This window comes from Emydura macquarii, unplaced genomic scaffold (assembly GCF_026122565.2).
Source record: "Emydura macquarii macquarii isolate MOO-44397 ecotype Brisbane River unplaced genomic scaffold, CSIRO-AGI_Emac_v2 contig_3671, whole genome shotgun sequence".
Classification (NCBI taxonomy): domain Eukaryota; kingdom Metazoa; phylum Chordata; order Testudines; family Chelidae; genus Emydura; species Emydura macquarii.
The window spans coordinates 10,645,601-10,670,774 of NW_027133808.1; the positions used below are offsets into that span (position 1 = coordinate 10,645,601).

General features: G+C 39.5%; 1 protein-coding gene across 6 annotated transcripts in view; it reads right to left on the reverse strand.

Annotated features, from left to right (window-relative positions):
• Positions 1-25,174, reverse strand: part of GPC6 (glypican 6) — a 1,015,317-nt gene that overhangs the window by 225,031 nt on the left and 765,112 nt on the right. For all 6 annotated transcript variants that reach the window (XM_067536909.1, XM_067536913.1, XM_067536910.1 and 3 more), the window contains one exon: positions 24,931-25,096. In XM_067536909.1, the coding sequence (XP_067393010.1) occupies positions 24,931-25,096 (166 nt within the window). The remainder of the gene's footprint in view (positions 1-24,930; positions 25,097-25,174) is intronic.

Genomic DNA, 25,174 nt, shown 5'->3' on the forward strand with positions numbered 1-25,174 from the left:
CTGATACTTGCCCACATTATTTTGGCTAAAATATAGGCCCAATTATTCACAAATGGCCTCTGGTTTTTAAAGAGGCCTGATTTTCAGAAATGTAGAACAGTCCGTTAGAGGGTAGATTTTGGTACCTTTTACACCCTGCATCTCAGCCACATAACACATGAATACTCTAGCTTTATGTAGGTGAAGTGAAATTCACTGAGAATGTTCATCTCAGATTAAAAGTAGGAAAAACATGATTGATATTACATTAGCACCTTTGAGTCCCAAACTGAGATCAGGACCCAATTGAACAAAGCACATTATGCTTTCTCTACACATTACTGTGTAGAGAAAGTTCTGGCCCTGAAGAACTTTACAGACTAAATTGACAAGATGAAGGTCTGGAGGGAAAATAAAGCACAGAAAGATAAAGCGACTTGTTCATAATCACAAAGCAGGCCTGTGGCGAAAGCCAGGAATAGAGCCCAGGTCTCCTGACTAGAGCTGATCAGGAATTTTTTGACAAAACACTTTTTCTTCTGTGTGACAGAATGCAGCCCTGTATTCACACCCTACACACTATTGTAAAAAATCTTTGCACAAGGCATCCCTTGCGAGGTATCATATGAAAACTCATACCTTCTGATCAGTAATATTATGGTGAAATGCATGAGGCAACATTATATGCAAAGAGATGAACATAAGCTGAAATCATGACTGAAGTGTGTTTCCCAGATAAGTATGGGCAGTGGCTAAACAAGCTTCTCAAAGAGGAAGGGCAAGCTGATGTTAACAAAGGTGTCAACAACAGGTGTCAACAAAGCTGATGAGCCATCACCAACAAATGGTCATTCTTTGGCAAGAAAGGGAAGCAGGGATGAAGAAATCTGCATCTTAGTAAAGAAACTGCATGAGTTCTCCTTCCTCCACCAGATGCCATCTCTTGGTTCTGAATCAGTTTTCAGAAGAGGAACTGAAACTATAAAAAAGGAGAGGCAACCCCTCCCCCCCACAAGACACCTTCTCTCTTTCCCTAGCCATCTTATTCACCACATCCGAGAATACAAAGGAAACAGAGGTTGGACTCTGGAGGAGGGGTCCTGTCCTGAAAGTTTGATCAGTAATGCTGTTGGAAGCGTGTGGTGAGAAACTTTGCTTTGAATCTAATATAGTTTAAGAAAGCCATTAAAAAGCATTTTCATCTTTGTTTTCTTTTAACTATGTCTGACTTTTATGCCTCACTGCTTGTACTCACTTAAAATCTCTCTTTGTAGTTAATAAATTTGTTTTATTGTTTTATCTAATCCGGGTGTGTTTAAAGTGAAGTTCTAAGTAACTTCATTTAAGATGGTAAACTGGTGTATGTTGTTCCTTTAATATATTTGCACTGTCCAGGAGAGGGCTCGGTAGTACAAGACATATATTTCTGGAGGAAATTCTGGAACCCAAATGTGGCTGGCAGGCTGCAGTTACACACAGACACTCAGGATATAGCTTGCCTGGTGGAAGGCTGTTTGTGAGTGGCCCAGAGAACTACTACCATTAAGATCTTGTGAGGCACCCGAGGTTGCAGGGCAGGGTTGACAAAGCCCCTCACTGGTCTGGATTGAACCCTGGTATGTCACATTCAGAACATACAGATTAATCAAAACTGAAACTCTTCGCAGGAATGTTCCAATTTCAACAAAAGTTTTCTCAGGTCCAGGGTTCTGGTCAAAATATGTGTGTGCATCTCATCCCAGAACAGCCAATAGCCCATTGGTTAGTGCATTCATCTGGGATACAACTGAATAGCAGAGCAGATATTTGAATGTGGGTCTGCCACATCTCAGGTGAGTACCCTGACTACTGGTTATTCTGGTCTATTGTTCTCATTTTTATGAAAATTCTGGAAACTGGTATGGAATAGGAAACATTTTTAAATTTCTGGAAGTTTTGTGGCTCAGGAAAACCATTTCCCATTCACCTCTATTCCTGACTCTATGTACAGTGCCCTAATCCATTGGATCATACCACCTCCCAAAACAAGTTGAACAGTTACACATAGTCCATTAATGTTTGTTTTTCCCTTTCCCTTTATTTAATATATATTTTCTGCATCAACTCTCCTAACAGATATGCGATAAAATGTAGTTGAAATTGCAATATGTTAAATGATACACTATTAATCAAGTCATGTTTCCTTTCCCTAACTTATCTTGATAACCTTGATGAAACACATTGTCATTGCTATTTTCTTCTGATTGTCCTGAATAATAAATGACAGAGCTGCTACCACCCAAGATTTTTTGTTTGTTTGTTTTAAATGCATGAGCATTGAGACAAGATATTTAAAAAGCTCCAGAAGTAATAATTATCCTTAATGTATTTACTTGTAATTAAAGATGCATCCATTTATAAGAATATTTATCATCTTGTTAAATGTTAGCAGGCATAATATTAATTGTGAGAACTGTATATTAGAACCTCACTAATGTGCACTGACTAGTGGAAGTCCCAGTAGACATTAGTGAGGTTCATGCAGTAGCATGTCTCGAAGGATGACCCAGTGCATGTGCTATCATACTCCTGAAAGGCTAGTTGCATGGCAGAGGTTGCTCTTCTTCCTGGATTTGCCTCTTTGGAAGGGCTAGAGAATCAGAAGAACCCTTCATCCAATGATTTAATAAATAGTATTGCTGGACATCTAATATTAGGGCACAGGTTCTACAGTATATTATCTTCCTGAGATCAATTTTGCCTTCGTGGTGGTAGAAGACTTGTAAAATCTGAAATCCTTTACTCGCTTAAAAATAATCTATTTACAGCAGCATATGGAAAGAATACTACAGATGGGAAACAAGTTCAGCTGGGAAGTTTCCCAAGAGAATCTCGCTGACACTTCCATTAATAGGAACTACCAGCATGATCTCAGCTATTTGTTTTTGCTAGGATTACAGTCAGTTTTATACTATTATATTAGGGCTTATAAATCGTGTTTTGGAAAATTTTCTTTTATGTTCTGTTTCTTAAGTTAAACTCATAGTTGTGTAACTTATTAAGCTGTGGTGCTAAGGAACAGTTTGTTCTTAATGGCATGCATGAGTGTATTTGTCCACGTACCATAGAATATATAATGATGTGGAGTTTTATAAAGCCATTATAGATGCTATACTACTTTTGAGTTATGCAGGTCATCCCAAATAAGTGGCAAAACTTTCATATCGCTATGGACCATTTTATATTTTGTTCATGCCATATAGAGTACATCACAGCAAAGCTTTTAAAGTGTTTTTAAGCAACTCTTTGAAATAAAATATTATTGAAACTGCTTTTATGTGATCCTCCAGCTGTAAAGTGAGTTTCCTTAGTTACCCATAAATCCCTAAAATTTAGTGAACTCTTTGCATTTGTTACAGTATACTTGTTTAATTAAACTATAATTCTGTCTGTTTCTTATGTTCAATACCTTATTTTTTTACACAATTTAGCCTTTAAAATGTGTAATTATGTACCCATATTTTTAAGGAAAGAAAATTCATTTGGACTTCCCGTGAATCAAAATTACCCTTCCTGCAATAGACTGTTATCCATATTTAATATTTAAAAATTCACTTGGGCAACAATGATTCCCAGCTCACTTGTTACCTTGAGCTAAAATATCTGCAATGATAGGCAAGGTCACCTACACAGGATATTAATATTTATACAAAAAAGGAACTATTACTGCCCATATCATGCTACTTTTCCAGTCCTAAGGTATTAATAAAGCCTGCCTACACATTGGAACTCTAAGCTTTAACTTAAAACAAAAAAAGTTTTGTGAGTTTATAAATGTTTCCTAAATGTAACTGCTGCAGTGATATTTGCCAGACACTGCAGACATCTTGAAATCATAACTCAAAGCCCATTCTTCTCAGTAGGATGTTAACTCTGGAACTCACTGATGACACTATCCCTGGGGACTCTGCGTCTAGGGAGTGGGAACCTTCACTATTGCCATGCCACGATTACTCTACTGGTAGGGGTTGGTATTGGTAGGAGCTCCCACATATGGGCCTCTCTGTTCAAATGGGTGGTAGTTAAGTTCTCTCTTCTCTACGTGACTGTAAGCACTTATTGGCAAGGAACATCTGAACTCTAAAGCGTCTAACATTTTTGGTCACTGTAAATTAACAATATGAATATATTTAAAATAAAATAAGTACCATGAGCATTGTTTCATGAATGACAAAGCTTGGTACAAGAACTTGATAATACTTTTTGGCCGTGCACATACCCTTTCTCACGTTATACAAAGCAAATTACAAAGGGGCTAGTTTGTTTTGGTTAAGTGGGGATAATTAATTCCTTTAAAGTATCATGTTATACTAAGATCACAATGCATTCTAAAACCTGGCACTTTAACTTTATTAGCTTACAACAGGAACATGGTAGTTTTTAGCAATACTATTTATCAAAGGTAAACTGCTTATTAAGACCTAATGATTAAGCTAGTGCAATCAATTTTCAGTAAAATTCCATTACCGAGACTGTAGTCTTGAGAAAACCATTCTCCGACTCTTATGAATGTGACCAATTTGGAAGTATCTAATCAGTCCCTTTTTTCTACAAGTTTCATCTATTCAAATTTGCGGCAGTCAGACTTTAGAAAGAAGGCACAACAAGGCATGTACTGTGGTGGGATGGAGATATACTGCTGGAGTGTTTTCGACACCACTAAGTGGCTATGAGTTCTGATAATTGTTTGTGTTATAATTGTATTCCAAAATGTGCCAGGTGCTTTACAAATATATTAGAGGGCACAAGTTCTTGCCGCAAGAACTTACAGTCTAAACAGCAGATTCCAACTAATATTTGCCATCTACAATTTGACGTCTTGTTTCATTTTGGCATGATTTTTGACCCTGAGCTCTCTACCTCCCACACTCCCTGTGTGTGTAGATGGCCTTCTTCATATTTCTTATATTTATCACTACAACAGCAATTCCTTTGTGCCTTTATACCACCTTTAGTTTAGAAATTTACTTCCACTTTGATTACTAAACCTGCATAATCTATGGCCTTTCCATGTTGCAGGTCTTCAGACTAGTGAGTGTTGATCACCTTCTAAAACATACGAAGAGATACTACATCACCGGCACCAAACAGTGCCTCTGTCTTCCCATTCACTTCAGGATTCAGATCAAAATCACCATCCATGGACTTGATCTAGTTTACTTAACTATCTCTCATGGCCATATTGTGGCCCGCCCAACATAATACAGCTGCATAGGGGAGTAACCCCCTCAGCTAATCCCTTTGTGTGGATGCCTTAGTGCTCTCCATATTTTGTCTGAGGGACACAGGGAGAGCAGGATCTGCATATTCGATATTCCCCACCCGGAGCATGTGCTGAGGAGCAGGTGGAGGATTTGCTCTGCCTCCACAACATTCTGGCTAGCTCAAGTAACCTGTACCAAATAAAGTTCTGTAAGAAGTTTGAGTGCTTCAGCTGTATCACTGTAGTGCCATAGTGTAGACGTTTCCCACCTTGATAGAAGGGGTTTTTCCACGTCATGTATCTGATCCACCTCTCTGAAAGGTGATAGCTAGGTCAATGGAATAATTGTTCCATTGATCTAATTGCATCTACACTGGGAGTTAGGTTGACATAACTATGGCACTCAGGCCATGACATTTTTCACAGCTCTGAATGATATAGCTAGGCCGATCTAATTTTTAAGTGCAGATCAGGCCTTCCTTTCCCTTGGAAACAAAGAAAAAATTGTGATCCTCCAAGTCACAATTTCTTCCCCTGGGTCCTGCTAAAGTGGCAATAGTTATACACCACCACTCTACATGGGCTTGAACTTAACAGCTCACTCTAACTTCCATGGTCTCCATTTCTCTCTGCTCTCTTCCTTTGTCCAGGAGCAAACTGCTTTCTGTCCCTTCACTGTGCTGAGAGACTATTGTCCTCAGTAGCATCTGCCATTTACAAGAGCTTTTATATATTTTTCCACCTCATGAGTTCTGTCTGTTTCCAAATATCATCTGAATATATAAATTCTTATGTATGCCTCATGATTTCTAACCCATTTTACCCTCCATTATTGGCTTCATGAATGAATGTTTTTATTTATTCACTACAAGATATCTCTGTTATTGCTTTCTGTAATTTTTATAATATACTGTCTTAGTTAAATAACGTAAGGAAAGCACTCTGGGATAAGTTTTGTTTAAAAAAATTAATACAAAGCTCTATTATATCTACCACAGTTAATAGTTCGTGAAGTTTTCAACAAGTGTAAAAGGGAAATTATTTCTATTTTGAAGAGAATTTAATAGGCTTTTCTAGATTGGAAACATCTTCCTATTCAGACAAGTAGAAATAGAAAACTGAAGCAAAACCTCTCTGTTCACTAGAGTAAGCACTTTATAATCTTATTTTTCAACTGTTTTGAATACTGTAGCAGAAGTTTGCCCACTATTGATGAGCAAAAGGCAATTCTTCCTCTTCTCATTTGCTTTCCAACTACAGAAACCTAACAATCAATATAGCTCAAGTGGGAGGGGGCTGCTGACACCATGTTTTTTCATGAGGGTTCCTGAACTGGAGTTCACACAATACTTAATTCAAAATAGTTTGAACCACTTGACCCACAGACCTCTGCAAAGTCCATCTATCTGTTTTCCCAGTTTGTAAAATTGGTGGCAGGGGGAGAATGGAGCTGTAGGGTAGGGTATAATGGGGAATTGTTCATATTGGCATGTTGCACTGAATATATTGGTCTATTTCTAGTATGGAGTTGGGCTGGTTGGTTTGAAATAGATTTTTGTTGATTGGTTGTTGTTGTTAGTGTGTTGTTTTCTTTTTGTTGTTTTGTGTTGTACTATAATGAAATTGTAATTGTTAATGAAATGTAACTATAATGAAATGTAATTGTAATTGTTAATTATTTTGATCTTTTGTGGGAAAATTAATTTTATTTAAGAGTTTCTTTTGTTCACTTTCCCACAGAAGCACTGTAAACTAGATATTTAAAAAAAAACCTAAAGCATTGCATAGAGTGGAGAGGTATTAAGGAGAGACATGGTCTGTGACATAAGTTCAAGTAAGTCCATGGCAAGTTCTTCAAGAGGTCAGTTTTGACTAGGATCAAGAAGTCAAGAAACATTTTGAGGATATAGCTGTGTTTCTTTCTATATAAGAAAAGGAGGGCAGCAGTGTTCTGCGAAAGCTAAGACTTAAGAAGGCCCAAGGAAAGGGAGATGGAGGATTTCAGCAGAGTCAAGGAAATGGTGTTGGTTAGGAAACATTGTAGAGGTGGTGATAAATGGCTTAGAAGCCATCGAGATATGAGGGGGAAGAACATTCAAGATCAAGTATCACACCAATGTTACTCACTATGAAGGCATATGGGAAGTCTGAGTGTGAGAAAAGGCAGTGGAGTTGTGTTGAGCGTCCTCTTCTCTTCTTTGAGAAATTTAAGTAAAGAAAACAGAAATATAGTCAAAAGTTTTCATGATCTACACAGGCAGAGAAAGTGGAGCAAGAGCATTGGTAAATTAATTACTGCTGAGAATCTTCTCTAAAAAAACCCTGTACTTGATGGTTTCTTATTCTTTTTCTACTGGACTATTACCACTTCTACAAACAAAACTTATCATTCATGCATTCTCTTAATAGCTGTGTTTTAAATTGGTGAATTTGTTTCTCTTCATGAGTATTAGTAAGAAATAAAGCATTAGGAAAATATAGTAGGTGGAAGAGCCGTGGGCTGGAGAAGAGAGGTAGGGATATTGGATGGCTTTTAAAGGAACATTTTACTAACCAGTAACTGTATCTACATATGTAACATTTTCCTGTGTAGCCAGTGTGTTACTGCACTCTTTTAAAGCACAATCATATCACATTGCTTCCAAGGCAGACAGCTTCCCTGATATATTTTTAATTAGAGGAACACTTTAGGTAATCTTCTAAATAAACATGATGTTTGTGTTACCAAAATGTTTAACTGTAACAGAATCCTGAGAAATAAGCATGAGCATATCAGGAGGACTGTAATTACAGCAGTTATGAAAAAGTAATTTACTGGCTATATAAACTGAACAGCTTTGAAACAGAGTGGATCAACCATAAAAAGAAACTCAATATAGGAAATAAATATTTTGGGAGTTAGTAAATGGCTGCTATGCACACAACCAAAATGTAAACATTTTGCCTAAGGTGCATGTATTTTCATTTTGGAGACCCTTGTAAACATAAGTTTGTGGTTTTTATAAAAAAGACCTAGAGATATAGGAATGATAAAGCCTTATGCACATTTGTCACTTCCCATCAGGTAGATACATAGGGCTTACCAAGGAAACTAATACATTTTAATTGAGTTGCACTTGTGCACAACAAATCAAAGTTTATAGCAGGGTTTCTCAACCGGTGGTACGCTGCTGCTGTTCCCCCCCCCAGGGCCGAGAACCCCCCCCCCCCCTCACGGCCGCAGAGAAAAACTTCCACCGCTGTTCCCCCGCCCGTTGAGAAAAGCCGCCGCTTCCGTTCTTCCCTCCCCCCGCCGAATCATGCCCCCTTGCTGCCGCCGAAAATGGGCAAATGGCTGTAGGGTTTCGGCGGAGGGTATTGATTGAAAGTGCTTACTGCGCTTATTTTCCGAGTAGTACTCTGGCCAGGTACAGTCAGGTGAAGCGGTATTCGGGAAAAAAAGGTTGAGAACCGCTGCTTTACAGGATAATTTTGAATCAGATACACTTTTACACAAAATTAAAATGCAACCAATGGACAAAGATTTCAGAGTCTAAGGTCTTATTATCTGGAAATGGAAAGGAGTCAAACCCTCAGATCTGATTACACCTCAAGTTTGTAAGGTTCAAAAACCAAGTCTAGATACAAATTTTTTAGCTCTAGCCATCTAAATATCCTATTTGCTGTGAACATATCAGTATTAAGTAAATTCTGTTTATAAGTCAGAGCAAGCCAATACCCAAAAATACACCTGGAAATAATAATGCACCTGAAAATAATGATTCACAAGAAAGCTCCTCTGGAAATGCGATGCTCTGACTACCTATTGCCACCCGTCTACCATTAATGATTATAGTATTTGCATCAGTCTATGACTAATAGCATCTGTAATTAATGCTGGCCATATACTACAGTCAAGCAACCACATGGCAATTGAATGTTTTATTCGTTTGTGCACAGCACTTAACCATATTATCACAACACCATGCCATTATAAGCCAGTCAGCAGTAAACTTTGAAGTCCTTGATTGAGTGACTATTTAAAAATCATATAAGCTTTGGGAGCTGTGTTATATGAAAAACTTCCACCTACATTTTAGCGAGAGGGAGAGAGATAAAAGATGCCTAGCTGTGGTGAAATGTTACTGAAAGCTACAAGAGTTGAGCCAAAACCAGTTCAGAAAAGAAACTGCTTTTAAAAAATCCTGTTGGTCTCACTGCTTCTTTTGATAAGAAGCACTCCTGTTTTAGCCATTGTGATTTAAATGGGTTGTGGTTGCTCTAGGTTGTGAAAAGAAAGGTATCCTTAATTGGCTGAAAGTGTAACAACACTGCTGGCCAAGTGTTGGCCAAAATTTACACTTGGAAATATTCAAAATAGCAGAATTTGCTCCCAAGTGAAAAATGAAATATCAGGATTTTAAAAAACAAACTTTTTTTTCCCCTCTAGAAGTGAGGGGAGAAAACAGCTGATATCAAAATAATTACTCATCAAACAGAAATAGCTTGACCAATATTATTTTGGAAAGAAATTCCTTTCTTTGTACAGACTTTGAATACCAGTGGGATCATATTTTCATCTGGTGTAAATTGGCATTGATTCATTGCTACAGTATGATTTATACCAACTGAAGATCTGATCCCAAGTTTCATTGGGGAGGATAGAGAGTTTACTGCAATGTTATAAACTCCTAATAATATGCGGGCTTTTTTTACAATGAAAATCCTAATATACCTGAATATTGCAGTGCTGAAGAGACTGATACAAGAAAGTGGTAAAAGATAAAATTAACATAATTGCAACTACTAAGATATGAATAAAGCAAACACATTTTGATCAGAAATTAACTAAGTCAGAACATCACAACTCTGCAGTTAAACTGAAAGCTCCTATCATGCTGTTGTTACTATAATTAATAATAAATCCACACTGAAGTCTATTGTAATTTTTTGTTTTCCATTTTCTATTTGTTTTTATATTCATTAGTAATACTTTGGAAGACAGTCCGAAACCATAGTCATTTAAATAAGTTTTATACATATTTTTTCAGAGTGTAGATCTTTGTGGCAACTGTGTTTCCAACATACCAGCATAATATGCATTACATCAAAGAAAGACGGATGGATACTGTAAAAATATATTAATCATATATGGAGAAGATCATCAAACCAAATATTAGGAAAGGACTCAAAGCTGTTTAATTTAAAGGTTTATTTGAGTGCAGTCAGTTTGCTAAGATGGGAATGTCAGTCATTAATATCCGGTATATAGGAGAATTTACATATTAGCAAAATATGTTTTTAGCCATCAGCATAGCTTGGAGCAGCCATATTCCTATGCCCCACTGAGAGATTTTCATGACAAATTTCCCAAGATGAAAAGACAAGGACATGGAATGGCTTTTTTTCTAACTGTTATAAAAGCTAACCAAAGAATAAATGTAAAAACAGTAAAATTAATTTCCAGGGGGTCTAAGGCATTGCAGACATCAGCAGCATTTGATGTTCAATGATTAATTCAATGTTTAATCTACTGTAATGAACACATAAACATTTTCTTTTGAGTGGATGTATGGAATGTAAATCACAAACTATAGTGACGTTTCCTAATGCTACCATTATTAAAATTGTGTTAGTATAGTCATCGTAAACACTTTTTGTCAGTGTTTTATAACTAGTGTGTTAAAATAAGTATGCTTAAAGTTAACTAAATATCACTGAGTATATTCTGACTTGTTCTATTAAGAGTAGTAAAGCCTGCTACATCCAGGAGTTTGCTATGATAATTACGGGACTTGTTATAAAGTTTGCTACTTGTAAATGCTGTGTTTTTAATGGCCTATGTTACAATTTAATTGCTTGCCTCTTTTACTTTCCAGTTTCTTATTTCTGAGGTACATCATTTGCTCATGCTTTGGATTTCCATCCCCTCCTGCAATAAAATGCTATTAGGATGAATTTAGGACATTGCACTCAAAAATATGTTGGGGCAGATCACTACTGCAATTCACAATTTGCATTCACCTTGGTGAAATCCTAGCCTGACTAAAGCGTAGGCCTGTAGTATACCCTGTGAAGTCATCTGGACTTTAAGGGTTAATCAAAGAGCAAGACAGATAGAGAAGCTCTTTATTGTTACTTCAAATCAAAGTGTGATATTAGGAAGGAGAGTTACCACTGATGTGGAAAGCTCAGTGTCTGCCTTCTGGTAGCTGGATGAGAGTGCATGTTCTTGGATTGTAAACTTCCATAGGTTAACTCACAATATAAATGACACTATGGGGTACTGAATGTGATATGATGGCATCAATGGTGGGACTCTTTCTTTTTGGTCAAAAAAGCCTAGTGTAGACAAGGCCATGTAAGGAGAAAAACAACTTAATCTTTTCTTTCCCCCCAACTCTTGCACCCAAAGGGTGGAGAAAAGAAAAAAAACTTTTCTTTGCAACCAGGAGGAAGATGTTTAGGATTTTTCCATAAAGAGGAAAAATAGAGCCTTCACCAGCAGGCATACCCCATCCCTTCCAAAGATCTACAGCAAGCTAACCTGATTTCTGTAAGAACATAAGAACGGCCATACTAGATGAGACCAATGGTTCATCTAGCCCAATATCCTGTCTTTGGACAGTTTCCAGTGCCAGACGTTTCAGAGGGAAAGAACAGAACAGGTCAATTATCAAGTGATCCACCCCGTCATCCAGTTCCAGCATCTGGCAGTCAGAAGCTTAGAGACATCCAGAGCATGGGGTAGTCTTCTTGACCATCTTGGCTAATAGCCATTGATGAATCTATCCTCCATGAACTTATTTAACTCTTTTTTAGACGCCAGTTATACTTTTGGCCTTCACAACATCCCCTGGCAATGAGTTCCACCAGCTGACTGTGCATTGTATGAAGAAGTACTTCCTTATGTTTGTTTTAAACTTGCTGCCTATTAATTTCATTGGGTGACCCCTAATTCTTGTGTTATGTGAAGTAGTAAATAACATTTCTTTATTCACTCTCTCTATACCATTCATGATTTTATAGACTTCTATCATATCCCCCTTTAGTTATCTCTTTACTAAGATGAACAGTCCTAGTCTTTTTACACTCTCGTTGCATGGAAGTTCTTTCATACTCCTAATCATTTGTGTTGCCCTTCTCTGTGCCTTTTCCTTATTCCAATACATCTCTTTTGAGATGGGGTGACCAGAACTTCATGCAGTATTTAAGTTGTGGGCATACCATGGATTTATATAGTGACATTATGATATTTCCAGTCTTATCTATCCATTTACTAATGGTTCCTAATATTCTGTTAGCTTTTTATCACTGCCACTGCACATTGAGCAGATGTTTTAGGAGAACTAGCCACAATGACTCCAAGATTTCTTTCTTGAGTGGTAGCAGCTAATTTAGACCCCCATCATTTTGTATGTGTAACTGGGATTAGGTTTTCCAATGTGAATTAATTTGCATTTACCAAAACCGAATTTCATCTGTCATTTTGTTTCCCAGTCAACCAGTTTTGTGAGATCCCTTTGTAACTCTTCACAGTCAGCTTTCGACTTTACCATTTTGAGTAATTTTGTATCATCTACAACTTTGCCACCTCACCCCTTTTTTCAGATCATTTATGAATATGTTGAACAGCACTGGTGCCAGTAGAGATCCTTGGGGGACCACACAGGGTGAATGTTTGCCCATGAATTTCATGGAGCTGTTGAGTTTTCAGTCTGCCAGAGAATCCAGGGTTGACATGACTCAGAAATAGAATCTTGTTTTATAATCTGGACTGAATATGACAAAGAAAGCCTAGAACCATGGGTATTGGGAATAATTTCCTCTTACTCAGCCAAATCCTACAATCCTTTTATCAATTTACTCAGCCAAAATGCCCTCTGAAATTTTGCCTAAAATAAGAATTGAAAATTTTGGTCCAACAACATGTATGAGCAACTTTAATTAGATTAAAGGGAACTGCTTGCACAGCTCAAGGAAAGAGTATATGAAGTTAGCATAATATTTCTAGAGGAAACTGTGGGAACAGAATTGTAAGATGGCGTTTGCCGCGCCACTATATCCATGCCACCCTAGAAGCAGCCTGGGGAGGGTTGACTCAGCAGTACAACCACAATTCCCACACGTACCTGGTCAGTACCTGCCTGGGAAAATCATGAACACCTGGTTGGCTAAACGCCGAGCCATGACTCTAAAAGGTCATGCGGCAAATAGCCACCAATGGAGCTTAGCCCGGCTAACTGTGGGAAACTATAAAAGTTTAAACCCAGGTAGCAGAAGGGGGAGAGAAATTGAACCCCACCTGGCACTCCATGTATCTCCTGAGCGTGTCGGTTCGGCGGGCTGACGCATCTTTCCCAGCTTGCTTCGCTGTGAACTGATCATCCACAGTGGCTCTCCCCCGCTTGCAGAACTTAAGGCAAACGGCGAATTGAAACTGAAACTGGCCAACGTAATGTATCCTTGCTTAATCTTTGTAAGTATAATCTTACTGTTGTTTGTTACTTGTTAATTGTTACTTGTTAATCGGATATTGTTACTTGTTAGCTGTTAGCTGCCGGCTGTTGATGATTATAGGTATTACAGACATCCTGTAATTGGCGCACTTTGTACCCTTCGCGCAAGGGGGGGTTCTTCTCCACCGTTACTATCTATCTTTTAATTAATAAAAATAAGCCTCATCACTGCCTCATTAACCTCCTGTATCCTGCAAATGGACCTTTCCCCTGCACTGGTTGGTACTGATTTAACAGAAACGATGGCATTTGAGTTATTTTTGCCAAAAATGGTTTTGAAATTTTTGAGCTGTTTGGCAAAAATGGGGTGATATACATGTGGGTCAAGGAAGATGCATGGTTCTGGTTTTTTTAAACAGACAAAACGTAATCACTTAGACAGAGCTTAGACTTGAGGTTTGGGTTCTTTTACTGAGTTGTACATTGAGCTTTGAGTTCCTCCAAAATGTGAAACCCAGAGTGTGATTCAAGGAATGCACATTCTTAGTGAGTGATATCAGGAAAAAAGTTTCTTGTTATTGGAATATAATGCCACCACAGCCTCAGATGGCCATCATGGGTAAGGAGGGGTGCTGTCATACCAGCTCCACAGATCCAACTGGGCAAGGTTCATACAAGTCAAGAATATAACTTAATTGTGCATATTGTGTGCAGATGGTGTTTAGATTTCTTTGTAGGAAAACAGACAACTTGAAACTTGCTGCTGTGATGCCCGAGGCCTTGATGTCTGAGGCCTGGTAGTTCACAGATAGCCCCCACCAAATCCTGGTCTCCACCTGATAGCTGGTAAAACTTGCTAGGCTGAGAAGCTAGTAGGATTATAGCCTCATGGAAGCCCAGATTGGAGGATCACCCGGCTCTGCCGACTGGCCCAACCACGCTATTTAAGCCAGGAGGCGGCACAGGCAGTTTGCCTGAGCAACAAGGTGGTCTCCTATTGTGCCTACCTTGGACCCTGCTTGTGCCTGTTTCCTGCACCCAACCCAGTTCATGTATCCTGCCTTCACTCCTGTTCCCACCATCCTCCTGCACCATGCTTGACCCTTGCCTCTCCTCCGGTTCCTGCCTTTATGCCTTGCCTCCAATCATCAGTTACCAGTCCTGGCTCTGACTCCGGCCTCTGACTCTGGCTTGACCCCAGATCTGGTAATTAACAGTTGACTCTGGTGTCTACCCTTGGCTTTCCTCCCCAACCTGGATGCCTGCTGTGCCCAGTAGATCTGACTCTTGCTCTGCTTACTAGGCCAGGCCACCTACATGCCAGTCCATAACAGCTGATAACACTATATTATTTTCCACTGTCTAAAAGGATACATGTACAATTAGGAGTATATCTATACTGCATTTAAACACCTGCGGCTGGCCTGTGGCAGCTGACTTGGTCTCAGGGGCTCGAGCTAAGGGGCTGTTTTATTGCAGTATAGACATTTGGGCTTGGGCTGGAGTCTGGGACCCCACAAGGGATTTAAAATACATCCCAGGAATAACTTTCAGTGTTGTTCAATAAAAGTTACGTTGGCAGGTTTCAAAATGCTCTGAGTTATGTCTATCACTTAGTTGTGGTTACTGTGTTAGATGAGAGCCACATTTGACAATGTATTTCTTAATACAAAGCTAAGGACAACTGAGAGGTTTAGTATAATAAATCCTCAAGAACTACCCGCTATAATGTTTCAATTCCATCCCTTACTCTATCAAACCAGAGTCGTGTTTATTTGTTCAGATATCTAAAATATGCCGCTAAGTTGATAACTCCAAGTCCACAGACAACTTTTAAGAATACAATTAAAATAGTCCATTGCCAAAAATGAAAGACCTTCTCCAACCACATGCTACCAGACCCGACTGTACACCATCTCCAAGCACAGTTGCCTTGCACCAAAAGGTGGAAAACAGCTTTGAGCCAAAGATCTAATTATTGCATCAAAATGGCTTCCAGCAGAGACGAGAGTATTTGTGGAATGCACAAAATTTGCTAAAAGTTGCAGATAACGTGAAATTTATCAAATGAATGAGGCAGCCCAATGTTGGCGCATGTGAGGATGTGCTTTAGAGTGAAAGAGCTACTGGGGTGCTCTTGCTTCCAAGTACAACATTACCCTACGTTAAAAGCAAGCAGTATGGAAAGTTTATTTATTTATCATGACAGCTTACCCCTCCGCAGTGGAGTGCTGGTGACATAACTCCTGTCCACTCCCCCACCTATTGCTGTTTAATCTAAAAGGAAACAACTAACCACATAAATGACTGACTTGTTGGTCTGTTGTTTCAGTTACTCTGAAAAGGAAGTGTGGCAAACTGCCAGCTCCTCCTCAGTGGGTCTCGCGCTTCAACCCCTTGTAATGGGCCAGGGAGTCCCCAGTAACCCTGTCTCCCCTTGGGGGTACCTTGCTCCAGCTTCCTTCTGCTGGCTGGGGCCAGGGGTTTTCTCCTTCTCTGGCTACAGAGATGCACTGTCTCCTGTGGGAGGGAGGGGAGTTTCTCCTCCAGCTGCTACCAGCCTTCTGGCAGCGTCCTCCTCCTGTGCTTCTCCCCCCTTTAGGGAAGGCAGGGTTTAAGTACACCTGGACTGGCCCTTCATTGGGTCCAAGTGTCTCTAATTGCCCTGCAAACATCTCTCTTGATTGCAGGAACCAGGGCTGTAGGCATTCTTGGGCTCACACTCTGGCCCTGATAAGCCTTTTTGCAGGCCTCTGGCCTGACTTTATCACAGAAGGGAATATTAAAAATGGGTAAATCTTACAAGGTAATTGTTTCAATCCGGGATTTTGGTTCGGCCAATTACAGCTAAAAACCAATCCAATTCTGGATTTTGATTTAAAAAAAAAAAAAAGTCAAATTCTACTTGTATGTGCTATCTACAAACAGCTCCAGCTCAGGATTAGAACTCCTCTCTTTGTCCTGCATGCCATCCACTGAAAGAGAGAAATGGAAGGATTTTTATAAAATTTTGTACAACTGCATTATAGGAAGTTGCTGCTGCTGCTGCAGGAGCAGCATATATTTTCAGTTTAAGACATTTTGAATTTGGGGAATCCTCTTTTAAAGAATTTTCAGTTAAGGAAAGAGCTGCTTCATTTGTAACTGGGATATGGGGAGTGAGGATTGACAAAACGGGTTAGTCTAATGCCTACTCCAGGGATGCCCTAATTGAATATGGTTCAATGGTTTTAATTTAATAACAGCAGCTTTTTTCCATAAATCTTCCACTACTTCAGAAAGGAGAAAAATGAAAGGAATACAATATAATATCAGTGCATCATGTTATTGACTACATCTCCTATTAAATACAACTACACTGCAGTAGCTCTTTTGACATCTGAATAATTTATTACTTATGAGATCACTTCTTTCACTGAACGTCAAATTTTTCTGAAGAGATGATATACAGAGCAATCTAGAACAAAAAATTTCCTCAGAGAGTTTAGATACAGGCAAGGAAGGGTAATAATAATGCCTGAATCATGCAGACTTAGGGTAATAAATAATGAACTTATTCTCTCATTTCTAACAATGTTTTATGTAAAGCCCCAGTGCTTACTCATAACATTTTGAAGGGCAGTGCTACAACAGCTTCCCCAACACTTCCACTATACTGAAACTCAGTGGAGTTGGCCATTCTACACCAGGCTCTCTAACCTGCGCTGCTGAGTGCGAATCAGTTATTTCACTGAGATGATATGAAGAGGTGAGAAATGAGGAAAGGAGTTGGAATTCAAAGCACACCGTTTTGTTTTTAGGGTTCCCTTCTACTCTTGTGGATTATTAGTGTTAAACACTCATATTGCATTAGTACCCAAAGACTCTTATCAAGATCTGGGCCTTATTGTGCTAGTTGCTATGCAAACACACAGTGACATGGTTTCTGCCCCCTCTACTTCATTCCAAATTTTGACAAGCAGCTTTGGGTGGACTTGGAAAGGACATCCCTCAAAAATCTGTTGCTTTACCACGTATTTCCACTAAAATAAGTACATGTTTATAAAACAATCTCTATTAGTTTTAAAATAAATTACATTGAACTAGGGGGAGAGCAGATTGCACAAGACTGCTGAGCTTCTGCACCATAGCCTTTTTCTTTTCTGTTGAGTTGATATCACTGCCTCACTGACGCAGACACTGTGGCAAGGTGAGGACAGACACATGGATGTATTTTAAGGGCAGGTTGTGATTTTTATTATACTTTCACACAGGGGAGGGGCACTACCCACCCATCACCCATACTGTCCTATTCCAGGCATTTAATTGGTTCCACTGAGGGGTTCACAGAGTTCCTTATCATATAACCCATAACTAGCAGTAGGCTCTCCTCCGCTTATGCCCCAGGATTCAGTTCACTCTGAGTCCTATCACCTACCCCCTATACAAAGGGGACAGAAGTTGCAGAAGGGTGAGGACCTTGGCCCATGAGGGCCACAAGGTCTTTCCCTCTTCCATGAGCCCAAGGCTCATCATCAATATATCAGGTCTTTTACTTCTGGAAACCATTTATTTTATCCTTTTAACTTCCCTGGATATTGGCCACAAGTTGCATCAAATTAACAACTCAGCCAAGTACCTTAGTTAGGTGCCAAGCACATTCCTTCTTAATCCACTGTGGCTTGAAGGTGCCACAAGGAAATTGAAAAATGTCCTGGTCTTCTGCCAATTGTCCCATGGGAGAAAAAATTCCTTCTTGACTCCCAAATGGATGCTAGGCTAGACTTGCAACATCCGCCAAGCCAAATTCCTAGTCCCATTCCTAGTTCAGAGTGAACAGAGTGGGGCTGCTAGAATGGAACTAGAAGAGGCTCCACCTGGCTCCCCATTCCTGGTAAATCCTGTGATCTGGGGGAATGCTGGCCAATCAGCCTCAGATACCAATGGGTGCCAGACTCCATGGGGGAAGAAGAGCTACCTGTTCCCTCACTGCTGGAACTGTTCCCTTTCACCACCAATCCTACCAAGTTCCCGCTCCTGTTGAAGCAGGTGAGTGGCGTTTCTCTCACCATTCCAAAGAGATGCCAACATGTGATAAATGTCAACAAGAAATACAGACCCACTGGATTTAAAGGAAAAATAGGAACTCCAATGCCAGGAAACCTGGGCTGTTCAGATCCATATTTTCTTACTGCTTATTAACATGTGCCACAGCAGAAGCAATTTTTCTTCTGATTGTCACATTGGATTCACAGTCTTTTCACCATAGTGCAGTAGGGATGTATATGAGCTGCATAAGCTGTGCAGTACAGGAAAAGAACAAAACAAATGAAAAACAAAACCAGGAGGCTTTTTGTTTAGGTTCTTTTTTCCATTTCTTCCTCAGTAAACTTCTGTTAGGAGCTCAGGTTCCACATGCCCACCTGCGAGTCTTCCAGCTGCTTGTACAGCTAAGCCTCTGCTTGTTTACTGAAATATTATTCGCAGGATAAAGGAAACTGTAGAGGATTACTTTCCGAATTACAGTATGCATTTTTCATGATTGAAAGAGGGACTTGAGGAGCACAGATATCATGGTGATGAGCTAGTATAAAAACCAGATAGATAGATTTAAGTCATCTCTACCAGCTTAAAAGGAAAGTATTTATCCCTGTGCTTTGCAGTGCACAAACACACAGAGTCTAAGTCCTGGGGGTTTCTGTAAGCAATAAATAAAACTGGTTTTTAGTTTTCACTGCTGATTACTGAAAGCTTCCATTTGGAAAGAAGAGTTATGTTTGTGATGTGGAGTTTTAGCTAAAGCAAACGGGTTACTTTAAATGAGATTTCATGCCAAACTTCCTTTTAAAGGTCTCATAAGGTGAGGATCTTTGCCACATCAACAACATAAAAAAACCCGAGAAAGATGCTTAAAAACAAAATAATTATAGCCGTCTTCAACAGCACAGGCCCATTGAACCTGCAGTTGCCCCAATAATTTATAGAAATCTGACAGGTGTAGCACACAGGGAAATGTCTTGGGCCAGATTCTCTCCTGTGGCTGAGCTTCAAACAGCATGGGGTGTGCATGCATGTGGGGGTACAGGAGGGAGTGCCACGAGAGAGCTGGCGATGGCTCTCTGATTCTGAGGGCTGAACACTTTGGCCCTGTTGAGTGTTAGAGCAGTTGAGGTGCTGCTCTGACTGACACTATTGGTAGAAGGTATTTAAAATCTAGGCCATTGGATGATAGACATAGATGACTCACTTGTTCCCCATGCTGGGTAAGGATAGAGGTGCATAGCTGGTGCAGAAGCCACCTTGGCCAGCTATTCAGCACCAGGGAGTTCTTTTGGGCCACAGGAATTCCCTGATGAAAATTTGTGGCCAGAACCTGGTTCATTTGCTTAACTTTTACCGTTGGAGATGGTGCACCAGGTTCCCAACTGTTTCCCTCCTTCCTATTACAAACCAGAAGTGAGGGCAGGATTAACGTACTTCAGCATAGCTCCTAGGGGAAAAAAAAAGCATCCTTGCATGTACCTTCTGTTATTGTTAATAGCTGTGCAGTGGAATCACTCCACAGGGCCAGTGACGTTATCCTGATTTACACAGGTTATTGAGAGTAGAATTTGACTCTAAAGACAATATAGTAACTATTATGATTTGCTTTAGATGCCTATATAATATGTTGCAGAAATATTTTCAAAAGTATAAGTTTAAGTATATTCATTGCTATAAGTACAGTGACTATTTTAGGTTTACTCTTACACTTAAAAAACTATTTAATTCAGTTGAGCCATACTTGGCTCATAGGCCAGATCTTGCCTGCTTGATGTACTTTATGTGGCCTGTGTGACAATTTATAGTCTGCAGAATCTGAATAATGGGTAATGACTGAGAGGAGACGATCGTAGGTACATGTGGCAGAAATGAGGTTTCTCTGCAGGGTGGCTGGGCTGACTCTCTGAGATAGGGTGAGTGGCTCGGCTATTCGAGAGAGCCTCCAAGTAGAGCCACTACTCCTCCGGATCCAGAGGAGTCAGCTGAGGTGGTTTGGGCATCTGATAAAGATGCCCCCTGGTAAGCTTCCTTTGGAACGATACTGGACACGTCCCACTGGGAGGAGACCCTGAGGCTGACCCAAGACACAGTGGAGGAATTATATCTCCCGGTTAGCCTGGGAACCTTCTAGGAGGAGCTGGAACCCATTGCAGAGGAAAAGGAGATCTGGTCCTCCCTACTCTCCATGCTGCCGCCATGACCCTCACCAGGAAAAGTGGCATAATGGAAAAGAAGAAGAATATGAATATTTAATAGAAAAACAAAATAAAACCTTCACCTGTGAAGAAAACTCTTCAAACATGAACTGAATGTTGACAGTGTTGTCTTCCTGAGTCTGCACGCAACCTGATACAATAAATCTGGCTCCTTAACAAGCTCCAGTGCAGGAGAGGGGCCAAGAGTGGGTCAGTGCATATCCGGAGTGGGAGTCTTCATACTGTAACCCACTATGAAGGTTCTGGGCTGCTGCAGACTGCAGAAAACCCCATAGTTACCTCCGTGGGAAGCTATTGTACATTAGAGCATGTCCTGGCTGCTCTAATTTATGCATACATCTGTTTTGGTCCCCAGAGCAGCCCAAAGGCTTGAAGACACAAATGCTGTTTCATAGCCACCTCTGTCCCTCCTAGGCCTTCTGCCCTGTGCTTCTAGCAGAGCAGCACACCTTGGTCTCTGTGCAAACTTCATTGACAATAGCGGGAACCTCTCTGTGCATAGAAGGGAGAATATTGTCATAAGTTTATATCCTAGCCCACTGGACATAATTAAAAATACAATCTGCCCTTCTCCAGAGACTGAGTTTGAAACCCCGATCCAAACTATGTAATCTAGCTAATGTGTTATTTTGGATGACACCTAGGCAGTCCTTGGTGCAGTTTTATTATTTTTTCTTTTGGTATTTCACCTGTCAAGCCAATGTATAGGAGTTTGGGCAATCTTGGTAACTGGCACATCATGAAAATGAAACTTCCTTAAAGCAAGTATTTTAAAAGCTAAAGTCACAGATACACTTTGAAGTGACCAATTGGGCCCTATATCCTTTCTCTGTCATTTAGATAAACAGAAAATAGAATTTATTTCACTAATTAGTCACAGCTACATCTTCTTATCCTTGACAAAATCCTTTCTCAGGAAAAACTCCCATCGAGTTTCATAGGATTTCTGTTTGAGTAAAGAGTGTAATATTTATTTATAATAATATTTATTTATAATATTTATATAATATAATATTTATAATCTTTTTGTGTAATATTTTAAAAAATAACTTGCAATAAAATGTTGCATAAATAAGATCCAGCTTAAGGTGACACAAACAGGAACAAGGTAATATAATCACTGTTTCATGATGCTGCAGCTGCGTCCCTTCTTACTAATTTTCACAGTCTATAAAATTCTGGAAAGCATCAGATGTCCCACTCTTCCAGTCTTCTAAAGTAGATGTAAGATTATAGCAGCTATAGAAATGTGATTTCTGCCTTAACGTTTGTATTTATAAGCTAGATGGAACATATAACATATCCTCTTATCAGAGAGCCCAATTCCTTTCTTCATTTGTAGAATTTTGATGTCACTGTTGCACAAATCAAAATCGTTGTGGGATATTACTAGAAAATTCTGCCCTATCCACAAAACGTGCCCAGTTAGTCACAAATGCATTGGAGAGTTTTCTCCAACCATCAACATTTGAAAGAAAGATCTTGCAACATGCAAACTACTAGAAGAGCAAAGGTGTTTTTTTGTGTATGAATATGCACTAGCATTTGGAATGTCTGCCTAAGCAGAGACTGTTAATGCACAAAATTATTTTTTTCCTGGTGCATGGTTTCTAACATTGACAACGGGCATAAAAACTGTTCATGCATTCTTTCCAATCTTTCATAGCTCAGCAGTGCTGTAAAATGCTGCTGTTCATTTTAATTCAGTAGTAGAAGTTTTGCTGTGTTTAGTACTAAGGGAATTGCATGTGTTATTAGAAAGCACCTGACAGCCATCTGGCAGAGGCAACTCACTGCATTTCAATCCCACATAAAGCAAGAAGTTTCTGCAAAGCTGTCAATAGTCTCACAAAGTGGGATAAAACAGAATACCTTTTCCAAATATCTTCTCTGTCTTCTCACCTCCCCACCTTCCCACAAGTTATACCAGGCAAGTTACGTAGGTGGAATGAGAAAATATATCTTTACAGATTTATGCTTTATACTGCCTCCCTATCACCTAAGACAGTGGTTTTCAACTTTTTTTTCCATTTTCAGACCCCTAAAAATTTCTGATGGAGGAGAGTACTTGGAATTCTGAGACTGTCTGTGGACCCCCACGGGGCCATGGACCACAAGTTGAAAACCATTCACCTAAAACAACTAAAGTGTGCCTGCAGAACAGACTGCTTTCCTCTCTGAAGCATACAGTACAATTGGCATGTATTATATGGCATTCATCTCAGTAAGAGCACTTCACATGAGCAAAGTTGTGTGTGGGGATGTGTGCTTGCTGTTTTAGGCCCTTAGTCTGAAGACTTCAGTGCAGGGACTATATCTACATCTGTGGCTAACATTCTGAATCATACTGCAGTCAAAATATGAAAGCTATAAACGATATAGTAATAAAAGCAATACCAAGCAATTTACATCAATTTGTTGGAGAAGATGAAGATCTCAGGATTTGTCTTTGGCTCTTCACCCAGCTTCCTCCAGGAAATGTTCAAACTGGAAGCACTGAGCTATTTCTAAACCTTTCTTCCCACCGCTCTCTTTAGCTCCTGCCATGATCCATGTGTTTACATTTCTTGCTATTTCTACCAATTAAAGGCTGGTACAATAACCAATGAGAAAGGAGGTGGAGCAATTAGGCTGAAGGGAGAGTTCTTTTCTGTCAGCATAGAGCGTCTTCACAATACGCACTACACAGTGTGACTGTGCTGATGTAGCGCTTCTAGTGTGGACCTGCCCTTAGAAATCTCACTCCACACCATGATTGCATATTGTAAGTCAGGATCTTGTCCTACGTAAAAAAATTGTCTGGCAGAAGTGGGTCCCATCTATTATTTATTCATTTAACTATATTTCTAGTCTTTATCATCATCAGCAGCAGCAGCATCCTTTCAGTACTGTTTTTTCACCCTGCCTACTCTCTGCTCCATTTTTCATTCCCCCACTCCCTTTTTTATGCCATCTTTCCTAAATGGAATGCAAATCCAACAGAGCTTAACTTTCAAACTCACAACATTCAAATGTGTTTGCCCATGTATTGTCTCTCCAAATTCCCGAGGCAGAATTTTTTCTCTTTTGTCACACTTGATAATTTTGTCTTCTGCTTTAGGACCATTGTTTTTAGCAACCCATTCTGGAGAGTGATGAAAGCTCATTAGAGGTTGAAATATCTAGCTTTTTTTTTTTTTTTTTTTTTTGCCTTGCCACATTATTATTTGCTTTGTCTAACTTATCATTTCCTTGCACTAAACAAGATCAAATGCACTTTTCTTTTAAATTTTTTTTTGGGGGTTAAACGTTACCATTGAGAGCTAAGGCCCTTATTTGTTCCTGGATTCTGGCTGGTTGTTAGGGAAGCTTTTTGTTTTGGTCAGTGCATTCCAGTAAAGGATTATATGAATTAAATTGGAATCACAAATTTCCTTAAATGATGGTTTTCCACCCTATTCCTTCTAAGATTCTGATTGTGTACTTGATGCTTTTCTATTGTACATATTGAAAGAAAGTCATCAGTATATATTTTAATGCAAAACACTGAACTAATAGTTTATTTGCCACAACGGTAACTTTTTAAAGTCCTTTCCCTACAGGGTATTGGAATTAAAAAATGCCAGCATTGTAGTTTATCCTGTCTAGATGGTTAAACATTGCTAATAGGTGCTCAGACTGCAAGCACATAGTTTTCATTACTAATACACAGTATTTTTCTCACTCTCATGTTAATCTTGTTATCACATCCTCAACCAAAACATTTTCAACATGCTTTGCATATCATCTAATAATTCACTTCAGAAACCTCAGCATCTCACAACACCTTTATATACTTAATAAGAACAGCTCTGGGGCAGAACAGTGATTTCTTACAACAAGCCAGAAACTTTGATTAAAAAGTGAGAGGAGATTCAATTACTGCTTGACTTAAAGCTCCATTTTCCACACTGGTAAATGCTGATGACAGTATTTTTCTGCACTCCCCATGAAACTCCACAGATATTTGCTATTATCATCTGCTTGTTTCACCAATTATTTAAACTCCTCTTACCTATGAACAGATTCCACTCAGTGTCCAAATCGGCCTGATTTGCTAAGCAGCCCTTCATTACATTGAGGCAGTAGTTGTTGCAAGGTTTCACAGTGGGAAGTCCTCTGCAGTAAGGGCAGTACAACATCTTCATTAGTGCACGGATGCACCCTGGGGTTGGACTGACCTGTGGAATTTAAAAAGAGAAAAGAAAAAGGAGGAAGTCAATTTCCTATCCCATGAGAGACTAGGTAGCTGAGATGCT